At 38.5% G+C, this 27,499-nt stretch overlaps 1 protein-coding gene across 2 annotated transcripts in view; it reads right to left on the bottom strand.

Annotated features, from left to right (window-relative positions):
• RELN (reelin) overlaps window positions 1-27,499 on the bottom strand; it is a 267,668-nt gene that overhangs the window by 16,864 nt on the left and 223,305 nt on the right. For both annotated transcript variants that reach the window (XM_052680833.1, XM_052680834.1), the window contains exons 38-53: window positions 27,132-27,314; window positions 25,673-25,844; window positions 25,481-25,583; window positions 22,759-22,988; window positions 19,915-20,135; window positions 18,691-18,838; window positions 14,631-14,889; window positions 13,114-13,363; window positions 10,675-10,843; window positions 7,453-7,593; window positions 5,913-6,090; window positions 4,492-4,685; window positions 3,278-3,534; window positions 2,360-2,514; window positions 1,322-1,536; window positions 508-685 (exon numbers count right to left, since the gene is read on the bottom strand). In XM_052680833.1, coding sequence (XP_052536793.1) covers window positions 508-685; window positions 1,322-1,536; window positions 2,360-2,514; window positions 3,278-3,534; window positions 4,492-4,685; window positions 5,913-6,090; window positions 7,453-7,593; window positions 10,675-10,843; window positions 13,114-13,363; window positions 14,631-14,889; window positions 18,691-18,838; window positions 19,915-20,135; window positions 22,759-22,988; window positions 25,481-25,583; window positions 25,673-25,844; window positions 27,132-27,314 — 3,053 coding nt within the window. The remainder of the gene's footprint in view (window positions 1-507; window positions 686-1,321; window positions 1,537-2,359; window positions 2,515-3,277; window positions 3,535-4,491; window positions 4,686-5,912; window positions 6,091-7,452; window positions 7,594-10,674; window positions 10,844-13,113; window positions 13,364-14,630; window positions 14,890-18,690; window positions 18,839-19,914; window positions 20,136-22,758; window positions 22,989-25,480; window positions 25,584-25,672; window positions 25,845-27,131; window positions 27,315-27,499) is intronic.

Here is a 27,499-nt window from a genome sequence, read left to right as displayed (position 1 = left end):
CAATCCAGCACACCAGAATTTGCATGTAGAAAGGAATAGGTCTATTTCATAACTGTGGTCATTTAAAACTATACAGCACCACTCCAGTCTGCAGCCAGTATATGTGTAGATATTGCTGTTCTACATTTTCTCCCCAGCAAAAGTTGTACTGCAATGAAACGTCAAGATTCTTGTATTTTTTGCTTCAGTAAGCTCTTTTGTGATAAAGATGATCCTTCTACAGGACTTGATCAATAATAATCATGGGCAATTGTGATTTTTATCTAATGATAATCTAAGGATTAACAACGAATGAGCTTTATTAAGCAGTGTTATGTAAAAACGAACAAAACAGTTCTTGGATACTGCAGTAACAGTTTCATTAAAAAAAGTGATAAAAGAGATGGAAATGGACTTGATTATCTTCATGCTGATAGGAACCAGAGTTCAATTTCCACTGTGATCAACCTCCTTCTCTCAGTCAAACACATATCTAAATTCACTCTTTAAAATACGCAGTAAAATTACCTTCAGTGTTTGGGTCAGATAACAGTTTGGACCCGAATATCCAGGATCACAGATGCATTGCTCTTTCAGGCAGTCTCCATGTCCTCTGCAATTTTCCAGACAACCGGGGCCCAGATAGAAATTATCAATGGCCCACTGCATATCTGAGTATTTCTGGTAGAACCGAAACCTCACAGGACTGTATGTACAGAAACAAAGAAAAGCAGACACTTGTGAAAGAACTTTGCTCAAACAAACACAGGTAGTTGAAGTGCTTATGACTTATGACTGTACTATTCTCCAAGCTTCCAAAAGTAATATCTGGCAGTCTCTGTTGAAATGACATACCCGTGTTTTCTCCTTCTCAAGTGTACTATGATATCTGGACACGATGGAAGCAGGAAAAGTATTTCGGCTCCCCAAATTTCATTTTTGGTTATACTTTCTTTGCAGATTACTCAAAGATACAAGAGATTTTAATTTTTGCAGAAAAAATCAACCCAAATAGTTTGCATATGTGTGGACTACTGCAGACAATAGGGGAACGCTTCCACTCAGTAGGGCCATAAATTTACTCTCTAATTGAATGCAGCTGATTGAACACAGCAGAACATGCTACACTGAAGTAGGTTTCAGAAAAGCAAGGATGACTGTTCCATTTGTTCAGAGCAAGAGTCATGATCAGTCTTGACAGGAAACAAAACTAGGCAGTAAATGTTTCTATTCTGTACTTTCCTTGGAAGAAAATGAATAGGTACATGTATCCACAGTTGTGTTTTTCAGGAGGTGAAAATCCAAGAATCTCAGATAAAACGAGTTGCTAACTCATACTTACTTGCCCATGAGGTTTTCAGGTAGTGAGTAAGTTACTCTTTTCCACCCTTTTGTAGGAAAGAAGACAGATGGCTGTGAAACACTCCCAGAACATTTTGGATCAGCAGGTAAACACTGAGGTACCAAATAACTCCAGCTAACACCAAAGTCAGTGGAGTATTGCACATGGACCTGATTTTGTGCAAGTTTTTCTGAGGTTTTACATCCAACAGAAATCTAATAAAGAAGAGAGCATAAGTAAATTAGAATTAATTGTGGTAGTGAGTAGAGCTTATAAAATATTTGAACCTGAAAAAAGACTGCAGAATTTTGCTTGAAATTATGGCAGTAACAGTTCTTGTATGCTATTGTCACCTGCAGATCTCATCCCAATATTCACAAGATTGAGAACAGTCATCAAATTCAGAGTTTTTGTTGTTTTTTTTTTTTTTCTAGCTAGTTCATCTTTATGGATATCCAGGTTTTGTCACTTCAGCCCCATAGCCCCGTACCTCATAATTGATATTCTCCTCTCCCATAAAGTCTAAGATTTGAGTATTTCAGAGAAGGCCACCCAGGTCAGTTATGTCCAGTAGACCTTCTTTTTAAGACAGATGTGCAAAAGGATCTTACAACTTTCATGTATTGCTGGATTATTTTCTCTCTGTAGGTAAAGGGATGTACGAAGGGTGGTTTAGTTGCAGTTTTGATGTGAATGCATGCCCACATAGGAGAGGTGTGGCCATCTTTGAACTGTTTTCACTTCACCAAGCAGCTAAAATAAAACAGGCACCTTATACATGTTTAATAATCTTATTACATGATGTCCATACAACTTCTGTGCTGGAAGAGAACAGTGTGCCACCTATGAGAAAGGTTTGCAGTATTAAAGCTGGCCAACAAGTAGCAGGTGAGACAAATGAAAACAGCTAATTAACACTTTCCCCTGCAGGGAATGGCTCATTAATAGGTATAGACATCCTCTCAATTCTTGAAAAATCTACTTAGATTTGGAGGAAAATGATTTTTAGAATATTTATGTAGAAAACTGTGATTTTACCTTGAACTGCATAATCCAGCCTTCTGTTGGAGTCAGGTCATGGGTAACTGCATAAACCTCTCTGCCATCATGGCTCCCACAGATCATAACACCATCAGGAGAATCACAAAACCTCTCAATTGAGCAATCATCATGGAATAACCAGTGTTCATTCACTTGAAAATAACCGAGAACATCAGTAAGTGACAACATGGGTTAAGAAACCAATCAGGAAGTAGAGTTAAACAGTAATGACATGTTATTTTTTAGCCTACATGCAAATTATTTAGTACTTCTGAGAATGTCAATGTCTCTCCCAGCTGTATACATTTATTACATTTGTTGCTCTTACAACTCTCTTACATAAGCATCATGGCATTATTTTTTAATGTTCATGATGTACAGGTCTGAGATTACTGAAAACATGAACTTCTGTTGCACTGCATGTTACTGAAGAACTTTCTAATGTTTGTTGACCACATGCCTGCATAAAGACCACTCAGCATTGTTAGTTGCTAAGCTTTCTGAAGTACTTCCTCTTCCACGAAATGTATCTGGAAAATGTAACCTAACCTCCCTAAAGGTTATTTAAGCCAGTTAGCAAATAGGAAACAAATAGGTTAAAAAAGCTACCTAGAATAACCTGGTTTCTTTCCATCCTTTTTTTTTCTTTTTCTCTCTTTGAAGATAAATTCATCATCTAAGTAAATTCACTCATTAGAAAAAGGAAAAGTTACATTAGATATTTTTGTTTTGCATTTTGTGAACAATAATAACAACAAAGCTAAAAAAAAAAAGAAAAAGAAGCAAAGATGCTCATAGTGATAGGATTGTCTATGACATCTGTCATAGGGGACAAAGATTCAGAGGTGCAGCAAGAACTAGAAATCTCTGTACTGACTGCTTGCTCTTTAACTCAGATCCGTGTAAAACTTTTACCTGTGGTTTTATCTTCCATGAACACATCGAAGGCGATCCTCCCGGTGGGCCCTGCATCGGCAGGGGAGCGCTCGTGCTGTGGCAGAGGAGCACTGCTGAAGGTGTCCAGCATCACAGTTCTCTGGTCAGCTGAGCCAGAGATCAACACGTTGTCGATAGCCCAGTCGTTCTGGTCCAGACCATCATGTTTAGGCTGCCACCAGCGGAAGCGCGTCCCAATAGTTTTAGCATCGTAGGGGAGGAGGATGTTCACAAAACTGAAATACAGTGTGGAAATTAGTTGTAGGAAACCCGCAGGGGAAGGCCACTTCTCAATGCTCTGTATTGGGTACTTTGACTGGGTCCACCCCTGTTGTCTCTTAGAGCATGTGGAAACTGGGAAAATTGAGAAGGTTAAATAATCTAGCATGTCTTCTCCCATGAGAGACTGCCAAAATAAAGAACCCTCATAAATCCCAATGTCATCCCTTGCACAGAGGCTCACAGTAAGATGAAGAGGGTCAGCAGCTAGTCTATGGCGTGAGTTGTTCAAATTTGCTTTAAGGAACAAAATGCAATGGTCTATGAACATAAGATCCCAGGGAAATGCTAAGAAGGGAAGCGCTGAATAATAATTACTATTTTCAGCCTGAAGCCATTCAGTGAAATTTTCTTATTTCTATTACAATAGTAGTCAATGGCACACTTAAATCACTTGTCCAATTAAAATGCTAATGATTTGTTTGTGTATTCAAATTAAACGTCAAGCCATATGTCCTTCCCAGCCCCATCTTTAAAACTAATCAATGAGGAAAGGGTTCACCTATATCTGTGCATGCTCTGAAACTCACAAATGTCTGAAAACAGTGTTTGAGTGCAGTGCAGACATCTTAATGGGTATCTGTAGAAATTCAGTTTCTCCTCTATACACCATTTTCTAACAAGTTCAAATAGCCAGTCAGCAGGGAGCATGATTGTAAGTGAAAGTAACTTGCAGAACAGGATCACTGCAGCTATCTTCCTACACTTACGGCTTTGCACTTGAACTAATGCTGATGCTCAAGCAAATGCTTTAAAGCCATTCACAAATTTCTGCAGCACTGGACAGACTCTGTCTCTTGAAGATTTGATATCCAAACCAAAGCAGTAATAAAAGAAATAAGTTGTTACAAAACATTCAAGACCATCTGACCCAGTGTAGGATATTATATACACACAAGAAAGCATTTACAAACCCAGGCTTGCTGAATTGGTCATAGAAAATTTCCATCAAGAGGCTCCAGGTAATTCCACCATTCACAGAATACTCCAGCAGCACTCCTTGGTTACGATTGTTAGGAGTTATCAGACATCCATACATGAAATAAAACTGGATGAATTCTGCACTGGTGAGATTCAGATCCACTGTAACTAGCATACGGCTACAGCCCTTGAAAACAATGGAAAATTATGTTGGCTGGTGCTATCTGGTAAAACTTAGAAAAGTGTTAGATTATGCAGTTGCTGTTAGTAAAATTACATATTGTAAATCTTCCAGAATGGTACAACTTCTACAAATTATAACAACAGTAAAGCTACAAGAGAACATTAAACAACTTTCTCTGAGAACAGTTTCAGGTATGTTCCATCTTAAAAATACCCACCCATGTTGCTCCCTGCACTTACAGCTTTATAATATTAAACCCCATAAATGGTATTCACCTCTGTGCTGAATACAAGAGTTACAAAAATCCACATCTCCAATGTAGAACATGAGGTTCTCCACAGAGTTGATGAGCTGCTGATTGTGTCTAATGGTTCAGTTGATGCAAATCATCAAACAGCACAGCAATTTTAATATATGTGCTTTCCAATAATGCCTTGTATATTTCACACACTTCGCTTACTGTTAATTAGTGGTGCCTACTTAGTCCTACTGGAAGGAATTGGAAATGCAATAATTCCATTAGTTTACTCCAAAAAACTTAGTTTTTGGAGCATTATTTTGTACCTAGTTATAAATGGGCAAGAAAGAGCACAAGTTTTATGTTTCTAAAGTTTCATCTAGTCATTTTTATAGCCCTGAGGCTATCTAAAGCAAACTGCAATTCAGCAGCAGTCCAGGTTATGCAGCTATGTATGCAGCTAAAGCACAAGTAATTTCACTCCAAGTTTACACTGAAAATAAATAAAAAAACAATGAAATATCTGAAGGATGAGTCGACACATGGATGTATTTTCATGGAATAAGTGCATGGTAGATGCACATAAATATCTTGCTATTCATTTACCTCTGTGGGCTGATTAGAAGCAGCACCTAACTGCAGTCTCTGTGGAAAATGTAAGTGCTACAGGGAGGCCATTATCAGAGGGTGGGTCTGAAAGTCAACAAACTTTGTGCTTTGTTGTATCAGGCCCTGCCACAGCTACTTTCAGGAGGCCTCTATGCCATTACTCATTTTCCTGGCTGCAGAAAAACTGGAAAATGCCCAGATCATGCTATCTGATTTGTCTGGCTGGCACTGGTCTGTAGAATCTATCTGACTTTGCGCTTGAGCTAGCAAGAGGGTATAATTTTTTTAATATGTTTTATGTTTATTGTGTTAATATTTTTTAACACACTGCTCTTTATTTAACTTTTTAGATCTAAAGCAGCAAGTCTGTGCTGAATACCAACCCCACTAAAGTGAAGAGCCATCCCGGAGGCCACTGCTCCGCAGACTGTGCTCAGCTTGCCTCCATTCACTGTCAGCCAGTTCTGGTTGGATGGCGAGCGATTGAAGTTATCTTTCAGTTGTGTTGGAAGGGGAGTCTCTGGCTCATCGCAGTACAGCCCTCCCCAGTGCTCATCACAGCTGTGGAGGAAAACAAACGCAAAATTCAGCTGGCAAAGGTGATGCACAGAGGTCTGATCCGCATCGTGCTATCCCACATCAAGGTGCAATGTTATTCCACATAGACTGTCTGCGTCATTCACTAGCTCACAACTTGCATATAGGGGTTTCAGACATCTGCCACTTTTTGAAGTCGTTAGTATGAACAAAAATGATTTTAGGAAGGATAGAATTATGTAGATGTTTTTCCCACTCTATTTTATAATGGAAAGTACTCCAACACAATGTTACCAGTGAAATAGATTTTACTTTGATAGACAAAACTAAAAGGATGTGCCAAGCATAGGAATGTCCAACTAATGTTAAATTTACATGAATTTCTGTAAAATCCTAATGGATAGATAATTTCCTATTGCTCCCTTATACAGTCCTCATTTTTTTTTCCTCTTCGAAAAATCTTGTAATATCTTGAAATCTGGATAAAAGCACAGAAATGTGCTTTGCTACTATGTGTATTTCAACAGAGATCACGCCTTGGTACTTCAGTACTGCTGGGATAGAGGCCAAACAATAATATACCTATTCTGCAGTGGAATATATTTCTAGTACACATAGTCACAGTAAAATTCTCCCATTCTCCCATTTGTTACCATTTGTGACTGGAAAAGCAATACATCCATCTGGAAGATATTTCCCTGTTGCCAAACAAAAAAATCTGGGGAGGTCTGGTTGTTGTTTGGTACTTTTGCAAGGCTTTATGTATCAGCCTTTAGGCTGATAGTTTGAGGATCAAACCAGTCTGCTGCCATGGGCAAACTCACTTATGAAGCCAATTCATCAGGCCATCAAGCCAACACTAGTTCTAAGGCAAAAATCGGCCTTGTGAAGAGCTGGCATATATTCTTCCACTTAGCACGTGTTCCATTACCAGCCCTGGAGCTCCAGCAAGGATGAGCATCCAGCAGCAGGATGAGGGCAAAGGGACAACCCCCTTGGGAATCAGGGATTACTTCTGGGGAGCTTTGGAACTGTATCTCCCCAGCAGGGTGTGTGGCCTCAAGCAGGCCCTCCTCCCTCCTTTGTGAGAGGGGAGTCAAGCTTCAGTGTACAGTGCAGCCAATAGCAGAGGCAGTGTGTGAGGAAAGGACCAGCAGCATTGCTCGTGGTGTGCTTACAGGCAGAGATCTGCCAGAACTAACCACAGCACTTACCCAGACTCCTGAAATTTCTGTTCCCAAGTGGTTGCAATGCCCTGCTCAGTTTTAACTAAGACCACTTAAAAATTGTTTGACACAATTTCTAACCTTTTCTATGATTTTGTTATAATTACAGAGGAGTGAAATGCTGCAGTGCTGTGTAGGACAGGGAAAAAAGTACACTTACACACAGTTGTCTTGTGTGCACTTCCCATGGCCACTGCACATGTCTATACAACCATCTCCAATGTAGACATTGTCAATTGCCCATGTCTGCTGCTTATCAAAAGGAGCAGGCTGGTGCCAGCGGAATCGAGTCGCTTGAGACCTTTGGGAAAGAACAGAAAACAGAAGGGTAATATTTCTAGGCAAGCCAGTCCTTATTGTGACTGAAGAGAACTGTCAGTCTTGTGGCTAGATTGCTCCTGGAAGATTCATTTGATATCAATACAACCGAGGGATAATTCCTGACAGCAGAAAGGTTCCCCAAAGGCAAAGATGAGAGCTCCTACTGAGCTGCACCAAAGCTAAATGGATTTGACTGGCATACTAATAGACAGAGAAGTGGCTTCCTGAAATGTGTAATAGATAAGGAGGTCCTCCTAGCTGAGTTCTGGCACAAATCTGAGGCTGAGAACGGGATCAAGCCAAAATCACCCAAATCTTCCAGGTTTTACACCAAGCCTGAGTTTTACTGTTTTGGCAATGAACTAACCTGACTTCTTCCTCCGTGAATGCTCCTGACTACAGCCACATAGTGCATAGAGCTCTAGACAGAGGGTTGGGTCCTACACTAGATGCTGTATTTATAAACCTACAAGGGTAGGTAAGCCCTCTGTGGGGTGGGTGAGACCAGCAGTGGTGTGACTCTGCCTTGTAGTTTCTTCCCTGTCCTCCATCCTGGCTTTGGCTGGAAATAGTAAAACATTATCTAAGGTGTGATCCTGTCTTTCAATAAACCATTTTCATTTTATTGATTAAAGATAGAATGTAGGTCTTTTTTCAAACACCTTATTTTGATATAGTTATATTAAATATTTCATCTCCTAGGGTAGATGGTGGCAACCCAGCCAAAACAGTCTGGGAACACCAAATAGCTACTCATTTCACACAGCTGCATACACCTACATGTGAATAGTTCTGAGGACATGAGCTTCTGTCCTTTTCAAGAATAGTTTTAAATTCAAATTAGTAGACGATTTGCAGAACAGCACTAGATGGCAGCATTGAACTTTGTATAGTCTGCTTTCTTTCACAACTCAGCTGCAAACCTCAAAAGAAAGAAACAGCAAAACCCCCCAAATCTATGCAGCCTAAAAGTAGATCCTTTATGATAAGGTCAGTGTTACACTATGAATTATTTCTTAATAAACTTACTGGATGAAGTGAATGGAGAACAAGTTTATGCAAAAAGAAATCTACTGCTGTGCTTACCAAATAGTGTTTTTAAAAGAAATATTTAAATCATGAGGAATTCCTTGAGGACTGAGAGACCTATATCTCACTCCCCCTACATTAGGTTTTGCACTTCACTAACGGTTTTTACAGAACTGATGCTGCTGGGAGAAGCTTTGTGTTTGCATTTTAAAATCAGCTCTAAGATGTAACTAAACGTTCATTGTGTTCTGCAGGCCACAGGCTATAGGGCCCTCTGGGGAGCATGGGCCTTAAAAAGCTCTGCCATTATGGGTGCTGTGTGCCAGTCCAACCTGTTCACCAGGCAGCCTTCAGGTCCCTAAAATATATGGATACAAGTAGTCAGAAATACACATGCTATTTCACAGCCTGAGGTAATTAAAGGCACAAAAATTATATTGCTCCTTTACTAAAGATGCACTTGACTTTACTACTAGCTGTACTATTCCTATACTTAAGCTTAATTTCGTTCTCGCTTGTGAGCTAAGGTTGTAATATCCTGTCTCACACAATCCCTATCTTACAGTCTTTGTGAAATGGTATTACTTGAGCCCAGATGTGTAGTTATTGGGCTGAACAGCTTTTTTTTTTTTTTTTTTTTCCTCAGAAAGACATCAGACTTCTTTGGCATATGGCAGCCAAAAAAGCTCAGCCTTAAAAGCACAGCTATGCATAAACCCAAGTAAATCTCAGGTGGTATATTCCTTTCAGGTCCAAATTCAATTAGTTTGGAGTACTACTCCCAGTTTTTATTTATCCTGTGAAGCCCTAGAAAGCCCTCACTACATGTAAATTTACAGTTTTCTTACAAAGACTGCCATGTTAATGGATTTTACAGGCAGCACATAGTGAAGCAGTGCAAATGAGTTAGCAGAGGAGATCATCGCTCGGAACAAGCTCTGCATGTACTATTAGATGACATAAAGCACTGCAATGGAGATAGGGAAGAATCTAGATGTCAAAACAGTTAGTAGCAGAACATGGACTGCCAGTTTCAAAACCTGTGGCAACCAGATAGATGCTCTCAGTAGAATTTCTGAAAAATATAGGTCTCTGTTTCCAAACTTGTATTTGCAGTAGTTGGCATCCTTTGTAACTTCTCAAATAAGAATAATCTACGCTTGCATTGTGACTGCAGTTAGCTCAGCCTAGCCTCATGTTAGGAAACGGGGCTCAGCTCTACGAGAGAAGCTGGAAAATGAAGCTGCGCTGAAGGCCTGATGTTCACACTGCCTTTGTTTGCAGAGCTCTACTTTGGGCAAGCTTTGCCCTGGTTTTATCAGGTATTATCAGGTATGACCGCATGGGGGACAGTCACAGCTGGCACTGCAAAACAGTGTAACAAGAAGAACATGAACTGGAAGTCTGAACTACACAGTTAGCTCTGTGTAGATCTTTCTGGCAGAGACAAAACCACCACCAACAAAATATCAAGCTGTTTTCAGGGCGTAACTGTGAAGTGTATGGCTGCACTCCAAGTAGCAGCAGTCAGTGCTCCTTTCACTGCACAAAATGAAGCCCCCCAGCAAATCCCTTAAGTTTTCTTACCCCAAAGACAAAAGAATGTACAACAAGGAAAAAGAGGTAAAAATGAGGCATGTGTAAAAACATGAGCATAGAAGTTGAGAGAGATGCAAAGGCTACAAGGAATGCACAGAAAAACAAGAAGCCTGCAAAGTATTACTTTTAAAACACCAGCTCACAGACAACAACAGCAAGTAGAGGATGCAGGTGGGTATTCAGACAATTCATATTAGCCATCAAAACAACCAAACATAGTGAGGATGCCAATACCATGAGATTCTTTTAAGAGCTTTCCCTACTCCACTCCTTCACAGGACAAGGCATACAAGAATTTCCTATTTCTAAGTTACTAGAAAAAGTAGCTTTGGAAAAATTGGCAAGGTACAATTATTTTAACACTAGAATGTTTCATACTACGATACATAGTCATATATTTGGATTTATTCTGCAGAAAACCAGAAGGACATACCTAGTATAGGGAGGCAGGGGCAAAGTAATCCGGGTCCACTTGTTGAAAGTGTCTGATATGAGAATCCTCTGTAGATGGTATTTGTTGCATTCCACATTAGTGGGAAGACAGTCTCTCAAAATTGGGTGCCAGGTAATTCCAAGGTCCACGGAATACTCCAGCTCAATGGCTAAAGGTGGAAAGTTGGTAGGTTAGCTAATATAGAGGCCCGCATCAACAAGCTAGCTGGTAAGCCCAAAGATCTTTAGTCACAATACTATGCTGACAAAAGAACCACTCAAAGCTTTTCAAAACTTCGTTTCAGGAGCATGAAGATAATCTCTTCAGTGGCAATGCCAACGGATGTGCTGCATGGTGCTGAGCAAGCACAACTCAGAAGGCTGCAGTACACAACAACTACCCAACACAAAGCACTGCAGGTGCAAAGATAATCTGTCAAGTCACCAGCATTAATTCAAGCCAATTTCTTGTAGCTGCTGTGTACAAGAAAGTGATGTGACAGCATCATGACCAGAAACTTTTTTGTTTTTCAGTCTGAATGATGAGACTCAGCTGGCTGTAATCTTTGTGTATAGCATAGCAACACTCAAATTCAAACTTTTGCCTCTTCAACAAGATGGTTTAGTCACATTTTCAATCCACTCCACACCAGATCATTTCAGTATCCAGAATAAACAATTTTAAAATGAGTTTGTTAGTCAGTGAGCTTGTTTTCAATCAAACACAATCTAGCCATATTAAACTAATGTATTCATTTCTCCGCAAGAATCGGCAATTCCTTTGTTTTGCAGTTTAGGGCTTATAAACTTTTATTATGAAAAACAAAGATTAGTCAAGCTCACTACAAACTCCAAGATAAACTTTTATGCAGTCAATAAAAAGTAAATAATAATAGGCATGGAACTGTAACTTGAAGTGAATGTTCCAGCTGCCACGCATTCTAGCTGAGTAAAAAATGGAGTATGGTTTCAGTGACAGGGGTGGTAAATTCGCTATCTTTCTTGATTACCACTGGCCCATTTCTCCTACTCTCATACACATAGAATGACCCTTAATCACCCAATCAGTTCTACTTCAGGTTTAAGCACAGAACATTGCTATAAAAACACAAGGACAAGCAGATACAAATGAGGGTGAGTGAATTTTTACTGTTAGCTCTTCATCACGACTGGGAGCACAACTAAGGAGTCAGTCCAGTAGTAGGGAGTTAGCCCAACCTAATTTTCTACCAAGGTCAGATAACAGTAAGTGTAGTAGGTAAAGAAATAACATGAAAAAAGAATGAACTTTTTGGGCAGTACATAATTAAGGAGCCAAAGCACTTTTAAACACAGCAGAGATGTTCTTAGGGATGCTGTTGTAATACCAAAAGACAACAAATCTTGAACATGTGAGGAAACCCATGGTTAATTTCATGGACTTCAGAATAGCAAAAATGGATACAACACTTCTGAGACTATACGTAAAACGGTTTTCCATTTTTATACAGAATTCCAGAGAATTCCAGCAACTCAGTCAATCTACACATGCTTCGTGCACCATCATACTACATTTGCCTTCTCTTAAAGAAATACACCCCAAAAAACTATGCTTAAAGAATGTAATTTTACATGTACAAGCAAGCATACAAAAGCTAGGAAGTCCCATTTCTGTGTATTTTAAATTCCACACAATAACCCAATTTTTAATTTCCCTGTGATGTCTATTCAATCCAGAGCAGATTTTAATTTATATTGGTAAATGTATGTACATAACTCTTTGTGTATGCATACATACATATGTATAAAGACATGCACTGCACTGAATATGCATTGCATAGACAAAACAGGAATCTAAGCTATTAAAAATTGCATTATGACGTGCACATGTATATATATATATGCATATGTGTTTATATGTGCATGCTGCACATAGATATTTGCATGCATTCATACATGCATATATACATACATATATATTCATGCTTATTCTTTGCTATGGATTATACACATTTTCACAGTTGATGCTGACTTAGCTTGTGTCAGATGTAGGCTGATATAAATGATCTCTTAGTTACTCAGGTGAGAGTGAAATGTGGACTGAGACTTCACAAGAAATGCAAACCCACAGAACCCAACACACATGTGGGAAGCTCACAGCTGCTTACTATTATCCCAAGCAGTGGATACAACACTGCGGAAAAGGGATTGGAGTAAGACAGCTCATATTCATAAATGAGTTGAACTGCAACTTAACTGTCTAGTGGGAAAAACACACTTTAATTTTGTCTTAGGTTTCAGACACCAGCCATAAATGTCGATGTTACAATTCCTGATAGAAACATGTAGTTTTCCTTTGCTTCTCAGTTCTTCTTATGATGGATAATGGAAGAAGAAAACAAGTGAATTTTCCTGTGCAAGAGAAGAAGAGAAAGTGCAGGATATACTAAGAGTTCATTACCATAGCAGGAGTCTGTGACAGAGCAGGATGCTGCAAAATCTATTTGCAAGAAGGAGTCTTCATTGACGACGATGTCTGTAGTTACAACATAGCGGGTGCTAGCTTTCTCAATGAACACTAAAGCATCCCCAGTAGACCCACAGACTGGCATTTTTGTTCCACCAGGATGGAGCAGCCACTTTCTACTGTCCAGTGTAGTGAAGTCATCTTCTAATACTGTATTGCCAGAGATGTTTCCTCCAATAAGAATCTGAAATGTCATATAATGAATTGTTATTGAAATGAAACTTTCATTTCATTTCTAAATGAAAGTTTAGAAGTCTTCACAAATGCACGTGACAGAAAATCCTGTAGGAGGAGAAGGCTTAGTGATCCATGTATTCTACTGGTCCAAAATGGACAGATTTACTTTGTGTTTTAGGTTGTAAAAGAGGGGAATAGATCTTTCCTATAGAGGGATCCTAAAGAGATTGTCTAAGCTTAGGGAAATGAACTTCATCCTGGATGAGGCAAAACTACTAACAGAAATGAATGTTGCTAGAAGCAAAATGACTAAATTGGCATTTTTCCTACTGACTGTTCAGCTCTACCATAATCTGGAGCACTATTGTCTGATTGCATCTGATGATTGAAATGGGGAAACATTCTGTTTTACCAGTGGATTTCAGAGATGAGGATTTTACCACTGAATAAGTAAGGCAGAACTAATTTGCTATTCTGCATTTGATTACTGATTGTCCTGAACTAATATAACTAACTAAACTCAGTGAAGATACAGGAATGAAAGAATAAGACTTTTGTTTCATTTTTAAATGGATGAATGGGAAGTAAAATCAAACACCATTAAATATGGCTAGAAGGTCAGCATCTGTTTTCTTCCTAACTAAAGGCTGTGAAAGATATTCATAAATATTTAAACAAATTCAACTGAGACAGCCCAATAACACTATTTTTAGTGCAAAGACTTCAGTGGAATTTCTTGAGATTTACACCAAATCATACACAGCGATGTAATACTGTGTACTGGACTCAAATATGAAAGAAAACTTTTAGTGCATTGATGTGAATTGAAGTTTTTCTATAGCTTTTTCTATTACATTCTATTAAGGAAATTCCATATTTCTATAGATTTGAAATAGTTTTTTTCTTACCAGACCTGGATTTTGCATGATGAGGACTAATGTAATATAATCATGTGGTTCTACCTATGTATAAAAGACCTTCCTAGCTCCAAAATAGACATTTGGTACCCAACTTGGAAACAATGAATTAAAAACACAAAATTAGCAAACAGTAATTCTGCTTATACTACAGATGCGTATAATCTTGGAATATATTTCTAAAACGCATTTTCGGATGACCCAGAGAAATGACATAAGCCAACGAAAGAGAAACATTAAGACAACACAGTATGTGTTGTCTTATAACTGTTATATACATAAATATATTCACAATCTGTGTATATATTTATATAAGTAAACTTATATTAAAAACAGAACAAAACAAAGAATACTTACCTGATCTATGACCCAGGGACTGTAGAAATGCCCATTCTCAGATGGTTGCCACCAGCGAAGTCGTGTGGAGCTGGAACGGGCCTTCATGGGGATTTCCAGGGCAATGTATCGTCCCACATTGCTCGAGTTACTGAAGAGGAACTCCTGGAGAAGGCTCCACGTGAGACCTCCATTGAGAGAATACTGCAGAAGTACAGGCTGGCTTCTGGGGTCTGGCACCCCCTTACCACATCCCAATCTCATGAAGAACTGCACAAACCTAACAGTGGGAGGAATTACTGTAAAGGTTTCTTTTCTCCAACATCCTACATAGCAAACTGGAGAAATAAGCCTCATAATTCCTTGGAATAAGAATTAACCTTAGGAGACCTTATGTTTTTAGACAGGCAGGTGGGATGACAAAAATTCATTTTGCCTGTGTGGTAGTTTGTCAGCTGGTCATTTATATTGTGAGCTTTTGTGTGTGTAGCAGATGGTGCTGCAAATACCAGAAATGTAATCCTGGATGAAGTTTTTATCCTGTAACCTCTGAGTACAGATTTTAGTGGCAGAAAAGCGACAGTGCCCTAAGTACATAGGTTGTTTTGAAAGTAATACCTCCTATTAATTTGCATGGAAACTACAGCAGATACAAAGATCACAATAACCCTATTTGATAGAGAAAATTCTCAGCTACAAAGCACTATTTTTTAACATATTCACCATCATTAGCTATGTGTTTTTGCCAGCCATGAACAACAGCCTGCGTGCTGTGCTTGTAAAATTCTGCACCAGCAGAGATGAACTACTGTCACTTTTACCACTGCTGAAATGCACCACCCAGCACCTTACTGTGCTCACATCCACTGCACAGTCTCCATAAACGTTCAGCAAGTGTCAATGAATGTCAGTAGATGCCACTATTTCCACGTAGTGGCATTCAGTGACACACCTTTGCTTCATCCACATTTCCATGTCAGACTCCATTCTGTCAGACTGCCCCTCTGCTGCCATCCATCACATGTCAACACTGTGAAATGGGATACTGGTAGGAGGGCTCAGCCTCTACTGCCCTACCACCTCTGAAGTTGTGGGCCAATAGAATAAAGCAGGAGGCATTACTTTCGGAGCAGTTCTCATAGATCTTATTTTGCTGTGAATTTGCTGAAATGCTTTAATGCAAAATAAAAACCTTAATTTCCCAGTGGCGTAAACTAGTAAAAAACAGGATAGGAGAACAAAGCATGTTTCACTCAGGGATCATTTTGTCCATTTATTCAGCATGGGAAATTTGTCTAAATCACACCACTTAAACGTGCTGCCTTCTCTGAAGCCAGCTGTAGACACCCAGGGACAGGAATGCTTTCATCCTCTTTTTAATTGGCTGCTCCAAAGAGGTACAATAGATAGACCTGTATCAAACTGTGAAATTCTTCCTGTTAGCTGGTGCTTATAAATAGCACTCCAATGCACTTGGAGTGGAGGAACCACTGTCATAATGATATTTACCCATCTCACTTGCAGGGATATGACAAGTATTAATTCATGTTTGCACAGCTCTTGCACAGCTTTAAAGCACTCTATCTGTTCTAATAATGATTGCATTATAGCTACCTGGCACATGGTTAAATGAGACCCAGCAGAACAAGTTTTGTATCAAAAGTGCTGTTTGGTTTTGATCTGCAGGTATATCCCCTGGGAGTGAGGGCTGCAGAGGTGCTAAAGAGACAAAGCCTCAGTAAAATACCAGATCCACAAGTCAATTAATTCTAGTGCTCACTGCGACTCACCATTCTCTTGGAGTTATATATAACTTCTTTGGCTATAGATTATATCTACCTCCATATCCCAGACATAACATATTGCTTCTGCTGCAAAGCAGTGCTGGGGACTCTCATGGATCAACATAGCATCTATAATGGATTAGACTCACTACTGGCGAGCCTTTGTTCCTCTACAGACTCTTTTCGACATTCAACACATTATTTAAAGGAAATAAACTCAAGTGGCCTTTTCTCTGTTGAATCTGCTCTCCATGGGTTAATATTCTTTCATCTGAATTTTCACTAGTGTGGTAATAACTCTCTCCATCATAGGTGACATACTGTTTAACTATCTTTATTAAAAAGCTAGTAGTTTTAAGTATCTCTTTTCTCACCCCAAAGATATTTTGCAAAAGTTCTGCCTATTTTGGAAAGGATAAGCAAAGTTTTCTTATTGATCTAACAGTGCTGAAATTCATCGATATTCCAGCAGTTCAAAACCGAAAGGGATTTGATCAGACGTAATACCTAAAATAACCATCCCTACTAATACTTCATGCTGTGTAGTTTCAGCTGCCTTAACACTGTAATGGCAAGATATTGTCCCCCATTTTAAATTCTTCAAAATATAGAGATGATGATGGTGGATACTGGATTGGAGAGTCCATTTGATTTAAATTCCCCCATGCAGCGAGGCACACAGGACTGACAGCACTGCTCAGCTGCATGTTTCAGAGGATCTCTAAGAAGAAAAGCGAAGGGCTTTTAATGTGATTACTGAGTCCGGCACTCTTTAAAAGATCTATTAGAAATGCTGGATCTCCCTGGTTCCTGTCATTCCTGGCATAAATAGAAACCTCTCCCCACGTCCCAGGCAGAACTTGACATGTCTGTTAAAGCCAAATCTGCTGTGTTGTTTTGCAGGTGGCCGATAAAGTCAGCCTGAAAATTAAGTAAATCCTACTGCATTTCCTTTATGTTTCTAAAGAGCAGTCCCAAGCAATGCCTTTACAATCTACCTTGCTGTTCAGAGGAGGACATACAGTTATTTCTTGATAACTGTTATTTTTCATGGCATACACAAAAAATGGAACATAACACTCTATTTTCCTTTTATTAGGACAGGAGCCATTTATCTCCATGTAACACCTTGAGGTCAATATATGCAAATCCAGCTACAGGCTTTCATGGAAAAGAGATAAATTACGTCCCTTTGAACACGAGCAATAACAAAAACATGTCATTTGATCTAATGGAGCAACTTACAGGATCCTTTGTTAAACAATCTTTTAATTTCGGAACCATCTAGGAAATCAAATAACTGCAGCACATTGACGTCTGTGTTCGCTAAGTTCTGAAAGAAGTTTGCTTTGAGTAATCTCCTAAATTCAGTACAGGGATCTCGACTATCACACTTCACTGAAGGTCAGCTAATTGCTTATCTAAAAATATAATGGTTTGAAATTAGGCTTCCTTATCGATCATGAGGCTCTTCAATGAAACTATTATTTAGAGGCTCAATACTAATTAAGGCAAGAAGGCAAAAACAGATAAACTGCCTGTTAAAGTGTTTGCCACACAACATTAGAAAGAAGGCAGTTTGCAAGGTACCCATGGTAAAAAGTAATAAAATTAGGACAGATGCTAATATACCAAATAAATCAGAAAACAATGCCTACTTGTCAGCAAACACGCAAGTAGGATGTGGTTGAATTTGTATGAGTGTAACAGTTTTTTAATGTGGCTTGCTTAGTATGTCTCTCTCATTAAATATCTCCTCTCTGGTAATGATACCACATGGTCTCTAAATACAGTAAAAGTGTTTGTTTTTCAGTTGCTGTCTACAGTACAGTTGGTGACAGCTTGATGGGAATTTCTCAGTGAATTATTGGAAACAAATGTGCACAATAGGAAGAAATTAAGCTTCAGAAACGAAAGAATTACGAGCTGATGAATGTAACAGTTACACTGGCAGCAGATCCTCCTGCTTCCACAATGGCTCATAATACAACAAACATAAGACAAGCAGAGTGTACGATGTACAAACAATTACTCATGTTATCCATTTAAGAAATAAAAGCATGAACTATTGAAGATGTGGGGCCAAATCCTGGAGCTCCTATACAAGGAAAAAAGTAGCATTTAAATGGTTAATCCCATTCAAGTTCAAATGGTAACTGTTTAAAAAGGAGAATGTGCAAGAGTAAAGAAAGCAGACTATATCAGCTTGCCCTTACCACAGAAGTATCACATACGTCTTATTCTTCAGTATAGTATTTCTTCAATGACATTCTGAAAGGACTTAAAAATTGTGTTACCTTGCTTGTGATAAATCTAGGTCTCGAGTCATCAGCATACGTAAACCTTCTTCGTTAAAGAAAAGGTTGTTTCCTCCAGACATGATGCCACATTTCCTTGATGGCTTTCCACCACTCACGAGCAGGAATCTATCAGACTCCAGCTGACCTGAATACACAGCAAATACATATTTATGATTTACTCTGAAGTGCTCCTACTGCAGGAGTACTATTTCCAGAGGAAGAGAGCTAAATTAAACATTACGTGCAGATTAAACATTACAAACATTCATGCCAGTGTTTCTGAGTCAATGCTTTCTAGAAAACTGCCACAATTCAAAACCAAAAATAAACTGTAAGCAGAAGTATTAAGTTTGGGACCTTAGTCTCCAGTTTTTCACAGGATTTCCTATTTCTCTTTATTTTTTTTGCACGACAACAGCAGTGTATCCACCTCTATAAGGAAACTTTGCATGCCATATGCTAGCATGCGATCCAGGGCTGGCGAAACTTGAAATGAACAGTAGCACCTATGAATGGAGGAGTTTGCTTCCCAGGTGCTACTTCATTCAAAGTTCTTGCAATGCTTGTTTGTAAGGGAAACCTCGAGGTGTTTTTAGAGGTATTTGCATGGATGCTGCTTACACTCATGTAATGGTGGGGCTTTGAGTTTCTTCCTGGCACTTTCCACTTGGGGTCCTCATCTGCTATTCATGCTCAGGAATGAGGTCTGCTCTGAAATAATGTTTACCATGTGAAGGCCACTCAAATTTCCCTTGCAGCGAGAAACTGCATAGCCCTGAAGCCACTCTTTTTCCCTCTCTTGCACATGTGCTGTCTGTGCTAAAGTCAAACTACCTAACCATATTTACTTGAACAATAAATGTACATTTTGTTAGAATTAGAGTAACATAGCTCTTTCAAAAAATTTTATGCATCAACATTTCCTACTACAATCCTTTTTTCACATGTAGAATTTTAAGAAAATTTGTTTCAGCAAAGATTTTATATTCCAGCATGAAAATCTAAGCACGGGGTCAGATTCTCCAAAAAAGGCAAGTGATAGCTATCAGACACTCACAAGCCATGCTTGAGAACTATATTTAAAGAAGTTCATAATCCCACAGAATAGATCACATTGAGAAACATGCAAAAGGTGAGGAAGATGGTGCTATTTCACCCCTTCAGACCTTAATTCCACTAAGATATACAGGCAAAATTTAGTCTAAAAATGAAAAGAGATACCTTCAAAATCATCCTTAAGGAAGTCAGAATTCTTGGTACTTATTTTGCAGGTTGGCCCAGAGTACCCTGGGTCACAGATGCACTTTGTGCCATTGATACAGCTGCCATGCCCATTGCACATCTCCTCACACTGTGGACCAATGTACACGTTGTCAATGGCCCAAGTCACTGGCTGAGATCCAGCAGGATAAAATCCTTGGTACCATCTGAACCTTGCCAACCTGAAAAGGCATAGAGTGTACTTAATTCAAGTGATAGATTTTTTCTTTGTGTACTATATGTACATACTGTACTATATATATGCATGCAGTCTTTTTGGTGGAACTGACTTAATAAATTAATTCTGGAAATGGACTGCTATATCTAATTCCTTCATCTTGTCATCTTCATGCTGACATTCAATGCAAATACTGACAGAAATAGAAATAACATTATTCATTTGCCATAATTCCAAAATCGAATGACAGACTTGAAAATGCGATTTGAAATCTAACCACTCTTATCCCTTTCATTCTTGGGGAGGATAACTGGCCATGGTCAAATGGATTTCTTTCTGCCTTGGTTTACAGCATCTGGGTCAGACTAGGCAACTTCCATTCTCCCTTGGAGAATGAAATCCTGTTTTACACTGCTACCTTGCCTCCAGGATGGACCACCTGTGGAACTGGGCTGGTGAAATCTCACCCTCAATTACATGGACAGAAAACATGATCTGCCATGTCATGGGGTATTCAGCTTGCTTTCAGACAGCTTCATCTTAAAACAGACTGATAGTGCAAGTTGTTAATTTAAACTATGTTCTCCTTTGGGCACTGGCCTGTCATTTTTAATTTGCTGCCTAAGTACAACTTGCATCAATGCTGCATGTAAAGAGACTGGGGAAGGAGGGAAAACAAACTGAGCAGGGAAAAGCACATGAGAGACTAATTTTATTCTCACATGAGAAAATGTTTCAAAGAAGGAAGGATACTAAAAGAGTTAGAAGGGAAAAGAGCTTAATTGCATTATGTGCTTAATACAGCTTTTTAGAAACATCTAAATGCTGCAGATGAATCAATAGCACAGGTAGCTGACAAGTGTTTGTCTTTTTATTTGCTAAAAAGGAATCTTGATGATGTCTTTTAGGTGGTAAGAGGTAACTGATCAGTGAGGATACCGCTAGCAGTTTCAGGAAAGAAATCCATAAGCCAACATCCTGCTGGGATTAAAAAAACATTGTTTTTTGTGCCCTGTGGTTAAGGATGTAAGTGTGAAGTTGAAAATGTTTTAAACTCTTCTCTAGAGGAAATCTCTGTCCCTTGGGTTGGATTCATTCCACCCCATGTGAGTTCCCTGTCTCAGGCTCCCTGCTGGTCTGAATGAAGTGTGTGTTGTAACTGAAGCAGAGGGTTAAATGCTGGTCTTGATGAAGTTGGCAGGAGTTTCTTCACTGACCCAACAGGTCAGTTTTCCTTCTGGACCTAGCTGGAGTATCGATTCTTAGTTACAGCTATCTGCTGGGTACACACATTGATTTCCAAAACAACACATACAGTGGAAATAACTGAAAAAGAGTCATGTTTGGTACTTTTTCTTGTCACTTTGGTGGATTCTGGTGGAGAAGACTCCCCTTCAGCCCTCTGGCCCCAGAATTTAATGGCACTAAATGCACCATGGATGCTGAGTTCAGTGATTATCAACAACTAATTTCTGACCCACCAACAAGGAAGGAATAGGAAGGAAGTCAGGCAAATGGGACAGAGGACTAAATCAAAATAACTGGGAAGTTTACAAGAGTTAGGAGTCTGCATTGTCAACATTCTCATTTGGAGGGTTGCATTGGTAGTTGGGTAAAGTGTCAAATAAATCTTCTGGGCTAGAAAAAAAAGACAGCTGAGCTGCTGCAAGAGATGGTTAACTATTCCATGTTTGAGATATTAACTGTCATAAAATAGAATATTCAAGTTTAAAAATTAAACCTTTTCTTCAATTATTAAATACCCAGGCTTTCCACATTTGGTTCTCATCTCTTGTATTAGTCTTCTCATGCTTTCAGAGGCATGTTTAAGGCCACTTATTTAGTGGAAGAACCTCTGCATGCAATAGATTCATAAACACAGCCTCATAACTGCATAGCTCATTTTCATTCATACATACTACAGTTTAATCCTTAAGAATGTGATCTTTTACACAAACTGTCTTGATGCTATCAGAGAGTTTTCTCCGAAAAAATGAACAGTATTGTTACATACTTTGAAAAGTTACACATTAACATTCCTGCTAGCACATATTATTTTTCCATGCTGTATATCTCTTATCATCCAACCCAGCTTGTCCCACAAACATAGAAGTCCCTTAATGAGAGGAACAAGTAATTAATTAGAATCACAGAACTTTGTGACTATAAGAAACCTTGAGTAGTAGGTAGGTCTGCTTACTTACACTGAAGTAGAATCTAGTTTGTACTAGCCTGCCTTTTACTGTATTTTCTAATAAATATCAGATTTAATGCAAAAAAAAAATAATCCTTGATGAATTCAAATGTCTCATTCAGTAAAAGCATTCAAAGAGCTTTAAAGCTGGTGAGTTTTTTATTATGCAATCCACTTCCATAAAAATGTCACCAATCAGATATGAGGATAAATGGGAAATACCAGCATTCAATATTAACATTAGGCATAACATATTTTTCAGAATCAGCTAAACTTTAACTGCCATTCAGGGCAAAAAGTGGAGAAACTCTTGTCATTTGGTTTTCTTAATGCCACAGTTCTTATGGATCAATAATGCTAGGAGAATATTTTGAATGGAAAACAGAAAAAAAACCACAAACGCAGGTGGGTGGCACAGAAGCCAGACACTTACCCACAGAGGTGCAGTTTTCCAAAGTGAATGACCTCCCTTCTCCAACCCTGAGTGGTTCCAGTGTAGTAAGTGCTGCTTGGGTGATGTTCAGTGGAGCACAGGGAACTGAGGTGGCTGCTGCTGCTGTAGCACAAAGGCAGAAGGAGGTGCCAGGTCGCTCCCAGATCTCGTGAGAACTCCAGTTTTACTGGGTCAGCAGAAGAGCTGTCAGTGGTGCAGCCAATATTGATCTGGAGTCCGAGACATGGAATGCAGAGGATGACAAAGGGCAGGCTGGGACACTTCATCACTGCTCATCTTAGTCAGCTTCCCCTATCTGGTGCTGTATGTATTTATGTATGTATGTATCTCAGGAAGATGGTGGTTTAGGAATTAATTTAACTGTGATGACAAACTCAGGCCACGCATATAAACATGAACTCTTGAACACTGTCCTACCTGTCCATGGGCATACTGCACTCTGTCTTTTTGTAAAATTAACCTGATACGGAATTCTGAAATACTTCCACTAAAAGAAAAACTTAATTAGAGAAAATTCCAAACGAAGAAAGCTGATAATGTGGTTGGAACAAATGCATCAGCTTATGCAGTTCTCTGTCAGGAAATGAAATTATCATCGCACCAAAAGGATGCGCATTTTTAAAAACAGAAATATTAAACCAAAACGTGCAAACATAAATTTCTGTTAAATTACTGAGCTGCATTGTAGTCTTCCTTTATGTTACATTTCCAAAAAAATGTTTATGTCAGAGAGATCACGCTTCAGGCCATGTGCTGTTTCACTTCAATATGTTCCTCAGCTTTCAATACTCACTACCCTTTCTGCTCATATATAGCAACAAAGCCTGAGGAGACAGCATTGAGAAGAGTATCATAGTTGGACTGGATTTAGACTGAGTGTCAAACCAAAACATAGTTTGGGATCAAAATACCAGGTGTTCTGACAAGGTTCCTGAAATCCAGAACAGTAAAGATGCAAAAAGAAAAAGTCTACGTGATCAGCTGTGCTAATGCTAGTTGCCCGTAATAAATAATACATGTTTTATACAGAATTTGAGAACTTTTAAGACTATTTTTTTACATGACTCTACTGCAAAGGTCTGCTTTTCTTTCATGATGATATTAAGATGTTTATTCTGTTTCAGATTGCTTTTGTAAGGGAAGAATTAGTTCCCTTGCAGGATGACTATACATCCAATAAATAAAAACTCATTGCAGCTGAAATACAAAGCCTATGACACATTTTGTATGTTTATGCATCTTTGTAGTACAAAATAGGTATCTTTTTAACATACTGCTGCACAACAAAAATGTTTTTACTAAAGCCCAGTAATACTCAGAACTGTGCATTAATGTTGAAAATATATATCCTACGCTGAATGTCCCTCATCATTCTTCAGCACACTTGAGAGCCATCAATCTACATTTGATTAGAAGAGTTGTCTACTCATCTGGAAGCTCAGAGACATGCTTGACCCAGTATAGTTATTGACTCCTGAGACACAGAAAGAAACTCTACTGCATTATGCATTGCTTCTTCATTTACACTGATGTCCTCAAAAACGTGAGCTAAAGTCATTTAAATTCCTTAAAACAATGTTGTTATCACATATGGAAGTATGCATGGAGATTTTATGAAGTTAATGCTCTCAAGAGTTACAAATACCTTAAACTAATCTCAAACATTTTTTGTTCTACAGACAGTAATCTATATTTTAAAACAGAAAATGGTTTGCCTTCAATAATTTATGAATTAATTGCATGACAAACTGAAGCATGCATGAGTACATAGCTAAACCAAGTTTTCTTGGATAACCATTAGTGTCATTTCAGTAATTGTTTATAAACCAGTATCATTTGCTGTTTAATGCTACAGCCTGCTACATCTTTGTTGAAATCAGCTTCATAATTATGGCATTTACAAGAAAGATTATTTTACAATATCTTAATGACAATATAATGACTTCCCTAAACAAATACAGGATAGGTTAAAAGGTTACTTCTCACAGCATCTGTTCTAACCAGTGCACAATTTAGAGTTTAGGATAAACCAGAAAAAGACTTTAGTTTAGACTACATGCTGTCGTTGGATGGTTTTATGGGAAGCACAAAAAAAGTGCTCCTTATTCATGACATTTAGATTACTTCCTAAGATGATGTGAATTCACACTGTTGTGGTAAAGAACAGCTTCCACAGGAGCTTCAATGAAAGTGCAAGTGCAAGCAAAAGGAAAGCAGGCTCTCTGATGAAGTACAGCCAGTACAAAAAAGCCAGCCTGTAAGAAAATAATTTCTAGTGACACAGAAAGTTGTAGCTCTCCACTGGGTCAGATCATGGAAATACTGCAACTACACTTATCCTGAGCAGGTTGTGAAGTGGCAATCTACACCTTTGCAGTACCATGGTGCTCATATCTTGTCTACCAGTGGGGAATTTCCAGCGTGTAGTACATGTTATGTTAACAGTGCAAGTATATATGCATGGACAAAGTAGCAATTTAGACAAGAAAATAGGACACTTTGAGGCAGAAATTTCCCTGTGTGATAAAAGCTTTGTGATACATCTACAAGAGGGAAAGTAATATCAAAGCAATTACAAAGGAAATTAGAGAGACATCCCTGCTTGGTAATCATAATAGCTGGACAAATAGACCAAAGAGCTGAACCTGAACAACGAGAACTCCTAGAGTAAAAAGCAAAGTAACTTTATGAGGACAAGTACCTCAAATTGGATTATAGTGTTTTCATTTACACTCAGATCCCTTGTTGTAATGGAGTGTTCTCCAACTTCATTTGAAACAAACACCATAGCTGAATCTTCTTCCCTGTGAAAAAAAAACAAGAAAGGAATATCTTAGCATCAGTTTATTCCAGTCATTTTTTTCTTCCTGATTTATTGCTTAGAGATGCTTACGGAGCTCCCTTAGATGAATATGGGCAATAGAGCCCAATGTTTCCCCCAGGATAGAAAAACCAGTTGTCCTCTTTGGGACCAAAGTCAAAGGTATCCAAAAGTATAATAGGATTCTTCAGGTTATTTCCATCAATAATGAAGTCATCTATAATCCAGATTTCTTCTTTTTTGCCTACAAAGAAAAGGAGAACATCTCTATTATAACATTATAAAACTAGTACTAAAAAGTAGATTAATATTTGTGAATTAAATTGAAAAAAAAGGTGCTAAAGGAGAGATTTCACAGGCAATCTTTTCATACTGCCCATATTGCTCTACCAAATTGAACTTTATTCCTCTAAAATTTATAGAAGTTCCAACAAACTGAAGACTGAAAAACCTATGTTAAGTGAATATCTCCTGCTGAAATCACATTTACTTTGAATTTATAGCATCGGTGTCATCATTTAAATGAGCCTATGTTTGGCAGCCAAGAGCTTTTCAAGAGAGAAGAAAACTCTGAGTGATCTTTTCTCAAATGGATCATGAATTTGAATGTGTTACAGAACTGGTGCTTTCAAACTGGAGTGGAATGATTAGATGCCAGATCTTTTGTGGAACTGTTTTTTTTTCAATCTGTTTAAAAATTGTCGTGTTACTCAAAGAAAGTTAAGGGGTTTCTTTGAAATAAAAATCCCATTTAAAGATTGTATTTACAAGAAAAATCTAGTTAAATGTTTTAGGTAAGACCATTGGAAACATAAACTGGGACTGGATTCTTAGGTCCAGATTTGAATTTGCTTTTTTGTTATAGCTGTAGTAGGCATTTGCTTGAGTGGCATAAATAATTTCTCTATCACCAGGTCTGAATGGCTGTTGGAATTCTTAATAGTCCTTAACGACAGCTTCTGCTAAGAGATATTCAGAATAACTGAGAGCAGAAGAGAGTTTTCTCCAGCTGGCACATATCCTCTAATTAGAAGTAATAAGCTGTGCTCCTCTTGTGGTTTTCTACAGTCCTTTACAATTTAATCCAAAGATTTACTGCTCAGTACATTCTCTTTCTAAATGTATTTTTAATGCCTAGTTAATTCCAAGCAAGGTGGGCCCAATTCCCATTTACACTTGGGACATGTTTTATAATTTGAGCACTGCAATGGGGCCTCAGGGTAAATGAAAATCAGGTGCATTAAAAATAATAAGAACATGTGTGAACGTTATTGCTGTTGCTTGACTTCCCAAGCCCTCCAGCACCAAAGCTGCACACCATCAAAGATAGTAGGTTAAGGTACTTCAACTTTAAAACATACAGAAGCTCTAGAAGAACTGTAAATATAATCTCACAATTTTAACTGAAGGACTTGAAATACAAGGAAACAAGATTTGAGAGTCTCTATTCTTGCTGAGTCCAAAAATCCAGCCTCTTACAGACATGAGCTTTGCAAGTTGATCTGGTGTCCCACACTGGTTGATTCCTTACCATTGTTATAAGGTTGCCAGAGTCTGAAACGTGTTGCGTTGCTTTGGGCTGTGTAGGGCAGAGGAACATTGATAAAAAGGACATCTGTAGTCTGTGTGAAGTAAAACTCATCTATCAGATGCCAAGTGATGCCACCATTGACAGAATACTGCAGTAGAATAGAATGAGACCTCTCAGGGGTACCTGGAATGAGAAGGACATATATTTATATCCATTAGAATCATAGAAACATAGAATCACTAAGGTTGGGAAAGACCTCCAAGATCACCTAATCCAACTGTCCTTCTACCACCAATATTACCCTACAAAATCATGTTCCTTAGTAGAATGTCTAATCATTTCTTGAACATCTCCAGGTATGACTCAAC

The sequence above is a fragment of the Tympanuchus pallidicinctus genome, unplaced genomic scaffold, assembly GCF_026119805.1.
Source record: "Tympanuchus pallidicinctus isolate F22 unplaced genomic scaffold, pur_lepc_1.0 scaffold19, whole genome shotgun sequence".
Lineage (NCBI taxonomy): Eukaryota > Metazoa > Chordata > Aves > Galliformes > Phasianidae > Tympanuchus > Tympanuchus pallidicinctus.
This window is presented reverse-complemented; position numbering and strand designations above follow the sequence as displayed.